General features: G+C 40.6%; 1 protein-coding gene across 1 annotated transcript in view; it reads left to right on the top strand.

Annotated features, from left to right (window-relative positions):
- ptprga (protein tyrosine phosphatase receptor type Ga) overlaps positions 1-15,191 on the top strand; it is a 427,225-nt gene that overhangs the window by 337,858 nt on the left and 74,176 nt on the right. Inside the window, exon 8 of the mRNA XM_079844385.1 lies at positions 1,094-1,286. Coding sequence (XP_079700511.1) covers positions 1,094-1,286 — 193 coding nt within the window. The remainder of the gene's footprint in view (positions 1-1,093; positions 1,287-15,191) is intronic.

The raw sequence follows: 15,191 nt of genomic DNA, 5'->3' as shown, positions 1-15,191 counted from the left end.
AAAGTATGTTTTAAGAAGAGCTCTAGTTAGCCCAGCACACCATTAATTTACACTGTTTAACCATTAATCACACACACACACACATATATATATATATGTATATATATATATATATATATATATATATATATATATATATGGTTCATTAGCTTACATTAGTTAACATGAACTAATAATGAACTGCACTTATAAAGCACTTATTTATCTTTATGTTAATTTAAACATTTACTAATGCAATATTCAAATATTGTTAACATTAGTCAATGCACTGTGAACTAACATGAACAAACCATGAACAGCTGGATTTTTATGAACTAACGTTGACAAAGATTAACTAATGCTGAACAGAGGTGTTGTTCATGGTTAGTTCATGTTAAATAATACAGTAACTAATGTTAACTAATACAACCTTATTGTAAAGTGTTACAGAGAGGTGTGTGAAAGCTCTCCAAGTAGCCTGAAATTCAGGGTTTTCGCTTCTTATCAATCAGATCGAAAGTAACTAGTAACTAACTACTTGAGTAGTTTTCTCATCGAATACTTTTTTAATCTTACTCAAGTAAATATTACGATTGTTACTTTTACTTGAGTAAATATTTCCGTAAGTACTTGTACTTTTACTTGAGTACAGATTTTGGCTACTCTACCCACCTCTGCGAATCATGGACTATTGATACCGGCTGATATAGACAGTTGTTTCCTTACATGCAGACTAGAACACACGTGCTAGTTGCTAGTCGCCTCTAGTCCTTTTGGTGTGTTCAAGCGCAGATTCCACTGGATTTAGTATAATGTAAAAAGGACAATGTGAGCTTTCTGAACGTTCAGTGTTTTTAGAAAGCAAGAGAGGGAAGGAAGCAGAAGGTTGGTGAGGCATGGCAGAGGCGAAAATAAGACAGACAGTCTTTGATCAGCCTGCGAGCTAAAATAACATTCCTCTGAGTCACTCGTTTGGAAGGAGGGAAAAGAGACTCTGGGCATCTTGGGAGATGACTTACTTAAGAGAAATAAGAGACAGATATGAAAACATACTGAATTATCGCTCTCTCTCTCTCTCTCTCTCTCTCTCTCTCTCTCTCTCTCTTTCTCACAGCTGGAGGCGTTCTACTCCATCTTCACCACAGAACAGCAGGATCATGTTAAATCCGTGGAATACCTGCGGAACAACTTCCGCCCACTCCAGAGTCTGGACAACCGAGAGGTCTTCAAATCCGCAGTCAAGGATGCTTGGCTGCCTGACTTGACTGACAGCCTGGGGAACCCGTACGGCACAGAGGCTTCCAAAGGTGGGCGGGCTCTCCTGACAGCTGATTGGCTGTCTTTTGGCAGCTTTTGCATCACATATACTGTACTAATAGATACAAATTTGGATTCAAATAGATTCCGATTGTCCTCATTAGTGCTCGCTCACAATGCGTCGCATAACACGAGAGCGAACGTGTGCTCGTCAGTGTGTGTGTAATGAGAGTGAGTAGGTGGCATATGGTGCCGTCCTCTGCTATTGTGTCATTAAGCGCTTTGTCTTTACTTGCCTATTTTCTCGCTCAGTTTCTCTGCTCGGTGTGGTATCCGCGCGCGCTCACAGGAAATGCACAAGACTGCAGCTTTTCAAGGACACACTTCTTTTCTCACCTCTATCTGTATGCCACAGATCTGCTTCACACACTCTACCTCTCCTGGTGTCCAAAACCTGCTTTGGTCCACAAATGATTGGACCATTCAAAAAACACACATTAGATTGTATATCATGGCTTCTATTTAAATTATATTGAATTAAAAAATTACACATTGTGCACATACTAATAGTTGTTATACGATTTAATTACAGTAGATTTATCTAATCCAGATGAGATTTCTTTTTTTTAAATAAGTTGTTTGCCGGCTTTGCATGTTGGAGTATAGATGAAGTATTAAATTCAATTAATATGTACAAATAAGTTTGTAGAATTATCAAATCCCGATGAGATTTTTAACAAAAGTAAGATATTGGCATGCTTTGCATGGTAGAATTTAATTAAAATTTTATATTTTGGGGCATATATTAATATAAAGTTGTTACACTATTTAATTATTGTATATTTGTATTGAACTCACTTTCCTTCGTGTAATAAATGTTTAATATATACAATGTAGGATAGTATAGAATATATAGGTAGCACTTTACAACAAGGTTTCATTAGTTAACATTAGTTAGCTACTTTAGTTAACATGAGCTGAGAATGGACTATACAGCATTTATTAATCTGTTAATTTCAGCATTTACTAAAAGTTGTATTTATTAACATTAATGAATGCACTGTGGACTAACATGAACAAACAACAAACAGCTGGATTTTTAATGACTAACATTAACAAAGTTTAATAAATACTGTAACAATTTTTTAGCTCGTTGTTAGTTTATGGTAGTTAAACAGTCCTTCCAGAAAAATGCGGCTTTTTTTGTGATTGTTGCGGGCAAAAATCCTTGATTATGCGGCACGTTTTCTTAAAAAATGCGATGGAAAATGCGGGACATTTATGAAATTTTATGCAATAAAATTACGGGAACTTGCAAAAACTGCGGTTTGATGGAAAAGAGAAAAAAAGCACTACATTACAGAAAGTGCTGGGAATATTTAAGTTCTCATCTTGTTTTATTGAAGACCTTAATAAACACATGGCTGAAATTTACAAAACATTGAGTCAAACAAGTTCTGTAGCTTTACAAAAGGAATATGCTACAACTTCTGAAAAAATTTATAAATAACTTCCTGTTTTACAGAGGTAGCTATACAAAACAGACATTTGAGTGCGTCCAATGCACAAAAGTGCAATCTCTTAAAGGGTTAGTTCACCCAAAAATGAAAATTCTGTCATTAATTACTTACCCTCATGTCGTTCGACACCCGTAAGACCTCCGTTGATCTTCGGAACACAAATGAAGATATTTTAGTTGAAATCTGATGGCTCAGAAAGGCCTCCATTGGCTCAATGCACGGTTCACTCTCAAGACCCTTAAAAGGTACTAAAGACGTTGTTACAAAGTCCATCTCACTACAGTGGTTCTACAATAACTTTATGAAGCGACGAGAAAAGTTTTTGTGTGCAAAAAAAACCTAAATAACGACTTATATAGTGATGACCGATTTCAAAACACAGCATCATGAAGCTTTGAAGCGTTATGAATCAGTGAGTCGATTCATGATTCGGATCGCATGTCAAACTGCTGAAATACGTGACTTTGGCGATCCAAACCGCTGAATCGTCTCACTGATTCATAACGCTTCGAAGCTTCATGATGGTGTGTTTTGAAATCGGTCCACACACCGGGAAACTGCTTTGCGCTGTCTTTTGCTGTTATTTTTGTTGGCAAATGGGAATTTGCGTGCTTCATCATGGTTTCACCGATATCTATGGTTTCACCACGGGGTTTGTAGCTTTTCGATGACGTTCATGTCGGATAATTACGTCACTTCAAAACGTTCCCATGGCAATAGGGGGAAATGGCGGCTCTTGTGTGAAGTAAACAAACATTTTTCAACTTTCTATTTATATGAATGACTTTTTTGCAACGAAAATGCGGGGATTATGAAATCATGCTAGCCCACATATTTTGCACGCGGAAATAGGCAATTTATGCGGCGAAAGTGCGGTGTATTTGAAAAAATTCGGCCCCCGCATAAATATGCGGACTTTGGTTGATTATGCATTAAATCATGCGATCGCATAATCGCGGTTTTCTGAAGGGACTGGTTAAAGGAACACGCCGACTTTTTGGGACTTTAGCTTATTCACCGTATCCCCCAGAGTTAGATAAGTCCATACATACCATTCTCATCTCTGTGTGTGCCATAACTCTATCTGACGCACCCACCGCTAGCCTAGTGTTGTCAAAAGTACCGGCCGCGATAACAAATCGGTACTGAAATTTTAAAAATGTGGCACTTTGAGCAATGTAGAGCTGGAATCGTAAACACCTCTGACTGGCCATTGTGCTCATGCGCTCATCGGATGTGTCTGTGATTGGCTACAATGATCAACGCATGGAAGTGTTTGAAAGTGTTTTGAAAGCGGGAGTGTTTGAAAGCACAAGCAGGCGTCGACCAGCGGACCGGTAGGCTGATAGACGCCTGCATTCAAACGCTCCCGTCTGTATATCTGTGTATAAAGCGTCATTAATGTGTATTTACAACGTATTTGTGAAATGCTGATCGTTGTAGCCAATCACAGACATATTTGATGAGCGTGTGAGCGCAATGGCCAGTCAGAGGTGTTTACGATTCCGCTCAACAGCGCTCAAAGCGTCACATTTTTAAAATGTCAGTTCCAATTTGGTATCGCGGTTGGTACTTTTGACAACACTACGCTAGCCTAGCTTAGCACAAAGACTGGAGGTAAACGGCTCCAGCTACCCTACTGCTCAATAAGTGAAAAAAATAACACCAACATTACCAACTTTAGCTTATTCGCCATATCCCCCAGAGTTAGATAAGTCCATACATACCATTCTCATCTCCGTGCGTGCCATCACTCTGTCTGACGCACCCACCACTAGCCTAGCTTAGCACAAAGACTGGAAGTATATTGCTCCAGCTAGCCTACTGCTCAATAAGTGACAAAATAACGCCAACATCACCAACTTTAGCTTATTCACCGTATCCCCCAGAGTTAGATAAGTCCATACATACCATTCTCATCTCTGTGCGTGCCATAACTCTGTCTGACGCACCCACCGCTAGCCTAGCTTAGCACAAAGACTGGAGGTAAACGGCTCCAGCTAGCCTACTGCTCAATAAGTGAAGCAAAGCAAAGTTCCTTGACTATTATGCAGGAATGAGAGTATAGTTCCTAGCCATATCGGTCTAGAAAATTAGTCTTAGTACACAATGTTACTAAACACATCACAACATGTAAATAGGAAAATGTTGGCATTATTTTGTCACTTATTGAGCAGTAGGCTAGCTGGAGCCATTTACCTCCAGTCTTTGTGCTAAGCTAGGCTAGCGGAGGATGCGTCAGACAGAGTTATGGCACGCACGGAGATGAGAATGGTATGCATGGATTTATCTAACTCTGAGGGATACGGTGAATAAGCTAAAGTCCCAAAAAGTCGACTTATTCCTTTAATACATTAACTAATGTTAATCAAGTGTTAGAACCCAATAATTGCACAGGGTTTTTTTTCTGCTAGATGTTTTAACATGTAAAACAATAATTGAGATCACAAATTATTGAATTATTGAATCTTGACAGTCCAAATCAAAATAAAAAATAATAATAAATAAAGCCCCTCAATTTTTATATCCCGCACTGTGTCGAGAAAAACACCAGGGCTGAATCCGAAATCGCCCCCTATACCCTCAAATGGGGCATTATTTGAAGGGACAGCCATTTGTAGTGGTGTCTGAAACCATAGTGGACGTTATTGAGTGCACTCATTCAATCCCACAATGCACCACAATAACGAGTGTACTGACGATGTACACACAACAGCTGTCCGACTTCATGCACTCGTTTTCATTCACTTTTTCAAGTGAACTATATTAGTGGACGAATATAGGGAATAGTGAATGAGGGTTTAGGGAACGATTTCGGATTCAGCCCAGGACTTTGCATTGAAGCCCTGATGTGGGTCATGTGAGAGGGATCCTAACATACTAACAGGCATCCTTTCTGCCATTTTTACGTCCCTTTATGCAGCTGTTTTGATCATTTGAATCGCACATGGATTGGCAAACAGAATTAAGGACACACACACCCACCCCTATAGCTCTTAAAACAGACAAAGATTGTTTACCCCATATAAACAAAACCTTCATCCTACACACTCTTTTTCTGCACTGTACCGAGCAGAATATCTTAAGGGCTTTAAAAGATATTGATTGGCATTGGCATTGTACCGCGGTAGCTCCTCTCATTTACAGTTCTCTCACATGTTCATAAAATCTTGCCTGGTGATCCATGGTCCAAACAAATCCCCCATTCCCAACGGCTCTAATACAGATCACAGTGCACAAATTACCGGTCAGAAAGACCACCACATCCTCATCAGCTTGCTCAGGGTAAAGAGAATGATGGAGACAAATGCTGCATTTGTTGTTTCCTATAAAGCTGTAATCTGGTCATATTTATAATTAAACCATTACATTCAAAAATATATTAATCAAATTATATAATAATATCAATTGTTTTGTTACTCCTGTAAAGTTTTATGAAATTATTAATGGATCTTATTCATTGCTTTCAGAATCTTTTTTAAAATGAACATATTTTAATGACAGTATATTTATTGAACAAAGATTAAATCTTTTATTTATCAAAATAAACCAAAAATAGTACACACTTTGCTGGTTGTTTTGAACAAGTATTAACTCAGACATTATTAAAAAAAAAATTATTTTAGCTCAAATCTTTGTATCAAAACTTTGTGTCTTTTGCCCCATGCTGGTTTTACCCTGTGTGTGGGGTAAAGGGTCCACCTTACCACCTCATACATAAGATTTTCAAACAAACAAACCACTTTTATGATTTATTTTAAATACAATATCTGTTGCTTCATCAATGTTCAATAAAAATATTGAACTTTTTTTTCAATGTCTCGTAAAATATATATATTTAACGGTGTGCCTTTAGCCCCGTTATACCCAAATAAAAAGGCTATTAATTTTTTCATAGATAGCATTTTAAATTGATTCAGGGAAGGAAAGCAAAAATGTCACAATGTTTCTGTGATGCGTGTATATCCACTGTTGGACTTTGTTAATACACAAATGAAATGTCGACAAGCCCAAAAGTGCCAGAATTTGAAGAAACACAGAAAGCTGATCACCCACAAACTCTCTCTGACCAGCTTGTTGACGTGGGTCCAAATAGCTCCAGGTGATTTGGATTGCCAGAAATGCACCGAAACTCCTAAACAGCTCCCCAGATTCCAGAGCCTTCTGAATCAGAAAGATAATTAATTTGGGTGCTTGGAAATAATACTGTAATACGAAGAGAGAAGCGCTTCTCTTATCGCTCCCTGGTTATGCGTTTAATTTCAGCTCTGTGTAAAATTGATTGTTACGCCGTCCGCTGCTGTCGTAGAATAAAAAGGGAACTGAAAGGATAGAATAAGGGGGGGGAAAGAATGAAAGGGTGGAGTAATAGTGTGATAGAGGCTGAAAACAGAAGCATATCAATGGTGCCTGCAGGCTGGAGCTGAACTTTTTGTCAGCTTCGATTAATTCAAAACACGCGCTGGATCATAGCTGAACTTTCCCTCGCAGTAGGCGAAACATGGTTTTATCAGCAGTCCGAAATATAGCACAGACTCTGTTTTTGTTAAACATTTAATATAAGACATTCACACACATTGACTTTACACTCTTAAAAATGAAACCGGTTACATCCATGGAACCTTTCACAGGTTCCTTATAGTGGAAAATGGTTCTTTAGATGATTAAAATGTTCTTCACAATAAGAGAAACATTGTTCTTTTAAGAACATTTCACTAAAAGGGTTTTTGTGTAGTCTCGCGCAGCCAGAGCTTCATGCTGCGTTCACACCAAACGCGAATAGAGCGTCAGGAGCGAGTGATTTCAGTGTAAGGCGCGTTGACGCGCGTCTGGAGGTCTTGCGGCGCGATAGATGCGTTTTGCACGGTGCGATGGACGTGATTCCGCCTCATTCGCGTGAATGAAGCGAATTTGACGCAAATTGAGTGTCTTGCGCCATACGCGCGTTAAGCATGAGTGGTGCTTTTTATGCATTCACGCGTTTGAAGCGAATTCACGTCTGACGCCCGAGTTGAAAAATTTCAAATTTCGTCAATTCGCACCGCGTTAACCAATCAGGAGCCTGCTTGCTGCTGTCACGTGGTAAAGTGACGTGATGAGAAACCCTGCATAATTTAAAAATACTACTATTGTGTCACAAAAGGTAGTTTTAAGACTTTTTCAGGTGAGAATGTAGTTGTTTAAAGCTCAAATCTGTGGTTTATTTATAAAGAGAGCGCCTATTTAAAAAAAGAGTTGTGAGATCCAGGCGATCACCGGGCACTCAGTGCTCATTAACCCCGGCGAGAGCAGCCTTTCCTCGGCTAGTCCTTCTGACGTTTGCCGCTGACTCTGATGTCCTGTAGTGGTTCTTCTTGTGTGGATCTAACGGGCGATCTTTGCTCTCATGAATCTATAATTTGTTGTCTGCCAAATCGTTTTGACTGAGGGCAAAGAGAAGTTTTATAACTTTATTTTTTAAGGATATTTAAATATACATGCAGTGAAGATAATGTAGGAGTTGCCTGAACCACATTTGTGTGGCTATTAATGTTTCATATATATTTTTAATGAAAATGAAAAGGGGCAGAGTGGTGTTTTTTGACATATTTCTCCTGGAGCGCCTTGAACGTGTGTCTATTTAGCTTCAAACGCTCGATTTATACGCGTGTCCAATTCGCTGTGGGCACGCGAATGGATTCAAAATGTTCAAGTGTCCAACTAGACGCGATTTTGACGCTCTATTCGCGTTTGGTGTGAACGCAGCATCAGACTGGCGGCAGAAGGTCTGGACTCTTTCGCAGCTTTCATTGGTCAAGCACCGCCCAAGAGGACGTTTGACTGACATGTGACGCAACCAATCACAATTTGTTTTGTTCCGCGTCATGTTTAGGGGCGTGAAAATGTAAAGTTGATGTCCCCGCAATAACAGACCGGCGTGCATCTATAAATGCTTAATTCAAGAACGTTTTTCAAGTTTACTGCAACAATGGAGCTGCGAACTTCACATACTTTTGAAAATCCAGCATTTAGTTGATCGTGGTAAGCGCTAATTGTCACCGGTGTAAACACTAAGGGCATTATTCATCCATGAGGAAGTTTGGAGTCACGCCATTAGTTTCAAGGCGGACTGTTAAAGAACGCAACACACTCGTTGTCTCATGGACATCCTGTAGAAATCAACCAATCAGATAACAACTTTAAAGGTCTACACGGAGGACCCGAGGCCCTACCCGGGACCTGTATTGGGTTTGGGTCTATAGACCCTTTTTCAGTTAGCAAACATTGTGACGTTTTTTGGGCGGAGCTTAGCTGGAGGCAGAACGATTCCCCTGATCGCTTCACTAATGCTAGCCAGCAAGTTCTTTTTTAAGGTGAGCTTGTTTTCAAACGACGACTGGAGTAATTTTATCTGAATATGTAAGGTCACTCTCTGTCCGGGACAGTGACTGTTATTTTAAAAAGTTAGCCTTAATGGACGGAACCAGATTGACCGACCCGTGCACGCTCACTCAATGGATGGACGATCTGACAGGATTACCTCCGGTTGAGTGGGCCAGCATCTACACCCAGGGCCGGCCTGTGGCATAGGCGGAATAGGCAAATGCTTATTTTTACCTTAAACTTTATGCAAGCAGCTGTTCTGGGTACTCAATCATGTCAGTTTTTTATAAACACATCACTTTTTTTAATAGCCTAATGTTTTTACTCTACAGTTGTGCATTTGCCAAAATCGGTAATGATATTTATATACAGGTTTATTTAAAATAGCATTTTTTTTTTGGTGAAATTCACATTCAATATGTAAATTTCCGAGTTTACTTCATGGTGAAAACATGAATCTGCATACTTTAGAACGTTAGATGCCTATAATAACTATGTGTCAATGGATACATACAAGACTTATAATACAAAGATTTAATAGATGAGTTTTGTGTCGTACGATCCGAAGTTCTGCCTAGCCAGCGCCTGGCACACTCACTCCAGTCCGATAATTTTTTTGCTTTTAACCACAGCTGTCAACGTTTTTTTTTTTTTGACAGTAGCAGCAGGTATGCAGTAAAATTTTTATTTGGAGCCTGTACTCCGTCGATTCTGGCACCCAAAAACACAAAAAGATGACATTTTGAGCTCCGACTCTGTGCTGGTTTGTATTGGCCGCCTCCAGTTTTCCCTTTGTTTTGCCTCCAGCTAACGCCATGATGTAATTGTGACGTCGGCGCATAAAGGGTCTATAGAGACAGACCACATATGGCCTAAATGTGTGGGGGGGGGGGGGGGCAACGCTCTCCATTGACTTAGTATTGCGTGAAGCGGCCTCCTTGTCATTTCTGACTTCTAACAAAAACAGAACAATGTCTAAAAACTGCTATGTGACAGGGTGTACAGCAAACAAGTTAATAAACATAGAACTAAGTTTTTATAAGCTGTGGACCCAAAAAAAATGAGCGTTTAAGGAGACAAAAGTGGATACAGGCAATAAGATGTGAAGCATCAGCAGGAAGAATGGGTCAGTTTTGGGATCCTGACACTCAGTATGCCTATGTGTGCAGTAAACATTTTGTCACTGGTAAGTAAAATATCCAAATGTCAGTTTTATACATGATATTTCCTGTCGCTGATTACGTTCCCCTCCAGTGGGCGTAGTTCTCAGTGTAATATAACATGTTATATTGCTCTGTCTCAATTGCCTGTATTCCCTTTTGTGTCCATAAACGCTTCCGTGTATCACATTTACGGGTCCCTTCGGGTTGGGGTACACATTTTTGACTGAAGTGCCTCCAGATAAGTGCGCCATATGCATCAGACGTTCAGCCACCGGTCCGTGGGCGTGATGTCTGAGGCTGAGGCTAGTTTTTGGGGAACCAAAAATGGTTCCTCTATGGCATTATTGCAAAAAAGAACCTTTTGGAACCTTTATTTTTAAGAGTGTAGGAATAGTACACAAAAAAAAATCAGTGTTCACTCTCATGTTGTTCCGAACCTTTCTGTTGAGCCAATGGTCTTCTTCGGATGAACTGTTCCTTTAAACTGGTCTTATGTGTCAACTTGTTCGAAACAGCCGCTCAAGGTTAACAGAGTGTTTGCACTTTCTCTCTCTCTAATTTGACTTCTGCTCTCACCTTCTCTCCTTTCCTGCTATATCCCTCCATTAATCTCACTCTCCATGGTCAGCAAGCCGGAGGGCCAAAGATGGCCTTTTTATTAAACGATTCTCTGTGCATCTCATAAGAGACCTGCACTCTCTGCGACTGTGTTTCTGAGAGAGTCGGAATGGGTTACATACTGTAGTGCTGTAGAAAATGGTGCGATCAGGCTTTTCTTGTGCTGGTTTCTTGGAATTCTGTCGGACATATTGAAATCTGTCATTATAAAATGTACCAAAATATTTAACACAATCATGCAAAACGGGGTTGTGAATCTGTAAAACCCCGAGAATGACAAGTATTCTAGTTTGGAAAGCTGCGGTTTTGCCAAGGTATTTTTACCCTGTTTAGCCTATATAAAGTTTTCTATGTTCTATGTCTACTTCCTGTTAAGTGTTGGGCCCTTGGCCTCCGAACACTTCCAGAGGTAGTCGAAGACCGGATTGCTTTCGTAGTGTAGTCATGTGGTTGAATGTGTTCGAGCAGCCACTAAAGACTGCTTACTTTATAGCTAACTCATAAACATGGGAAGCACACTATAGCCCGATGGGATTTAAACTTTGGCTGGAGAGCCAAGTCTGGTTTGAAGACGAAAAACGTATCAAACACAATGTTCTCTCACCATTCCTGATTTGTAACACACACTCACAGTGTTCGGCTCGCCTCGCGGCTGTCAGAACAGAAACGAAAGCTGATGCTCTCTGTATGTTTTTCCGCCATTTCCGCGTTCATATGTAAATTTTGTGTGATTATATCGGCCATTAAATTGAAAGATCTGAAAATAACCCATACATTTACCCGCCCATAGACGAAGAGACGGATTAAAAGACCAGGTGTAAACGGATATGTTTCTCCCTCATCTACTTGTGATCCGATCGACCAAAACGCCTTAAATAGCTGTACCTTGATACTAAATCCCAAAGTATACTTAGATTTTTACACGTACACTAGGATTTGAGTACAGTGTGCATGGCATAAATTTCATCCTATTTTTTTTCTAACCATGTGTAACCCCTGCTCCAAGCAGGACTCGAACCCCGGTCCACGGGCTTGAGAGTCGGACGCGCTAACAAGGAGGCTAAAGGCTGCGACCTCTAGCATCAGTCGCTAGAACATCTCTTGAGATCAGAGGAGTGAGGTTTACTCGCAAAGCAACTACTAGCTGACCTCCGTTCTTAAGCCTCACTCCCATCCAGGTCATGGCACCAATGTAACCCCTCCTTTTCGAACCGCCCGCTCCAAGTTGGGACTCAAACCCGGGTCCGCCGGCATGAGAGTTGGACGCTCTAACAAAGAGGCTAATGCTGCGTTCACATCAAACGCGAATAGAGCGGCAGGAGCGAGCGATTTTAATGTTAAGTCAATGGAAAGGCGCGTTGAGGTCTTGCGGGGCGATAGACGCGTTTCGCGCGGCGCGATGGACACGATTCCGCGTCTTGCGCGAATGGTGCTTTTTGTGCATTCACGCGTTTGAAGCGGATTCGCGTCTGACACCTGAGTTTAAATTTTTTTATTTTGGCGTCAATTTGCGGCGCGTTAACCAATCAGGAGCATGCTCGCTGCTGTCACGTGGTAAAGTGACGTGATGAGAAACCCTGCATAATTTAAAAATACTACTATTGTGTCACAAAAGGTAGTTTTAAGACTTTTTCAGGTGAGAATGTAGTTGTTTAAAACTCAAATCTGTGGTTTATTTATAAAGAGAGCGCCTATTTAAAAAAAAAAATATCTTGCGTTTTTGGAGTTGTGAGATCCAGGCGATCACCGGACGCTCAGTGCTCATTAACCCCAGCGAGAGCAGCCTTTCCTCGGCCAGTCCTTCTGACGTTTGTCGCTGGCTCTGATGTCCTGTAGTGGTTCGTCTTGTGTGGATCTAACGGCCGATCTTTGGTGTCATGAATCTATAATTTGTTGTCTGCCAAATCGTTTTGACTGAGGGCAAAGAGAAGTTTCAGAACTGTATTTTTTAAGGATATTTAAATATACATGCAGTGAAGATAATGTAGGAGTAGCCTGGACCACATTTGTGTGGCTATTAATGCTTAATATATATTTTTAATGAAAATTAAAAGAGGCAGAGTGGTGTTTTATGACATATTTCTCCTGGAGCGCCTTGAACGCGCGTCTATTTCGCTTCAAACGCTCGATTTATACCAACGCTTGAACATTTTGAATCCATTCGCGCGTCCACAGCGAATTGGACGCCTGAATGGATTCAAAATGTTCAAGCGTCCAACTAGACGCGGTAGACGCCATTTTGACGCTCTATTCGCGTTTGGTGTGAATGCAGCATTAAGGCTGCAACCTCTAGCGTCAGTCGCTAGAACGTCTCTTAAGATCAGAAGAGTGAAGTTTACTCGCAGAGCAACTACTATCTGGCCTCCGTAACATATGCATACTCTGTATGTTCATCTCAAACATGCTCATTGAATTTTTTGCACCAATTGATTGTTTCATGAGGTGGCAGCACTGGCCCGGCCCGTTGTTTCACAGTCGAAATGGAAAAGATGGGACAACAAACTACTGGAGACTCAATTAACGCCCGTGTTGATGAGCACTTGTGTGAAGGGGTTAAAAGATACTCATAACTCTAGTTTAAATGAGTACAAAGACATTTTTATCAGTCATAACGGAGCGAAATAGAGCAGACACTGGACGAAGATAAAACTTTCTTGTGTGCATGTGTCATGCATGCTAACAAATGTAATATGCTTCGAAAGGCTATGCGTTCAATGCTAGTTCTTTCAGTAGGAAGTAGCTGAAAAGGTTACAGGAAGTGGTTCCTGCAATTGTTTGCGGCCTTATTTAAAGGCCTGCTCAACCAAGACGAACATTCAGTGTGAAAATTCGGTGCCAATTTTTTTGCAAACAAAAATGCTTGCTTTCTTCTTTGTGACAATAAGGTGTCAGAAACGAACAGTGGTGCAGTAAGTTGTGTTCCGGAGTATTTCAGCTTTTCTATAAGCATAATTTTTTTACGCATTGGTCTGAACAGACAATTTGTAGGTAAAATCAGACTGAATTTTCAGTCATGTTGGTGTGACTGTGAACTGTCTTTAAGGGTCTCATATGTTCCTGTTCCTGCATCCAAATTTGAATACTTGTAATATGCACTAAAATATATGACATAAAATATGACAGATGTTGCATTTTGGTTGAAAATGAAAATCGGGGTGATGTCAGAACCCAATATCATATTGACGTCAACCTCCAATTGACGTCAATATGACGTTAGCTTGAGACGATGGCTCAAAGTTGGATTTTGGTTAGTTAACAACACAGCCTAAAACCAACAAAAGAGCAACGTCTAATGATGTTAGAATTTGATGTTGTGTCGAAGTTACCATTCTGACGTCAAGGAGACTTTGGGTTTTGGTCACTATACACTCTAAAAAAAAAAAGGTTCTATATGGCACCAAAATGGTTCTTGGCTCGTAATCATAGGGGAACCTTTTTAAAGCTACACTATGTAACTTTTCCGTCCACTAGAGGTCGCCTGTTCAAAACAAAGGCGTAGTTTGATGACGCCACGTTTGAGCGCAGAATCTTGGGACATGTGGTCTTCACCTCACAGCCGGTGGAAAACAGTCAGGATAGGAATCAGGCAGAAATCATGTTCATGGATGCGATTATTAACATTACTGTAGTCTGAAGCAGAGAAGGGCCGAGTGTTGTGGAGCTGAGCAAGGCCGCAGGAGCGATTGAAGAGCGGGACTGTTATTATGGCATAGTCGCCTGCAGGACTTTTATTATAACACGGTCGCCGGCGCCACTTCCTCTTTTCCAGTCATGAGTATGAGGTAACGCAACTCTGTTTATCGTATTAGATATATCTGAGTGTGTTGAAAAGGAAGTTATGACGTTCGCTCGGCGGCTGCTATGACACTTGTTCACAATGCAGTGAGAGTACAGCGTTTCTGCCAAATAAAACCGGAAACCGAGGGTGACGCAGATATGATGCAATCGACAGGCGACTCCCTCACACGCATAGCTCACACGTCCCGGTTCCTCGGTTAAAATAGCAATTTCTCACGATTTACAAATAGTTGGAAACATTTGGGATATTCTAAGTACTCGACTGAACAAAATATATAACACTGGCCTATTGGTTTCTGGATATTTTACTGCAAAAAATCCTACATAGTTCACCTTTAAGTGCTGTATAGCACCAATTTTGGTTCTTCAGTGGTTCTTCAGCGGTTCTTCAGAGGTTCTTTACCGGTTCTTTGACTAAGCTACCATATACAGAACATGTTAAGATATGGTGCTACATAGCACCAAAAGTGGTTCCTCTATGATTACGACGAAG

The sequence above is a fragment of the Gobio gobio genome, assembly GCF_949357685.1.
Source record: "Gobio gobio genome assembly, chromosome: 19".
NCBI lineage: Eukaryota > Metazoa > Chordata > Actinopteri > Cypriniformes > Gobionidae > Gobio > Gobio gobio.
The sequence above is the reverse complement of the archived record's forward strand: the minus strand, read 5'-3'. Positions and strand labels throughout refer to the sequence as shown.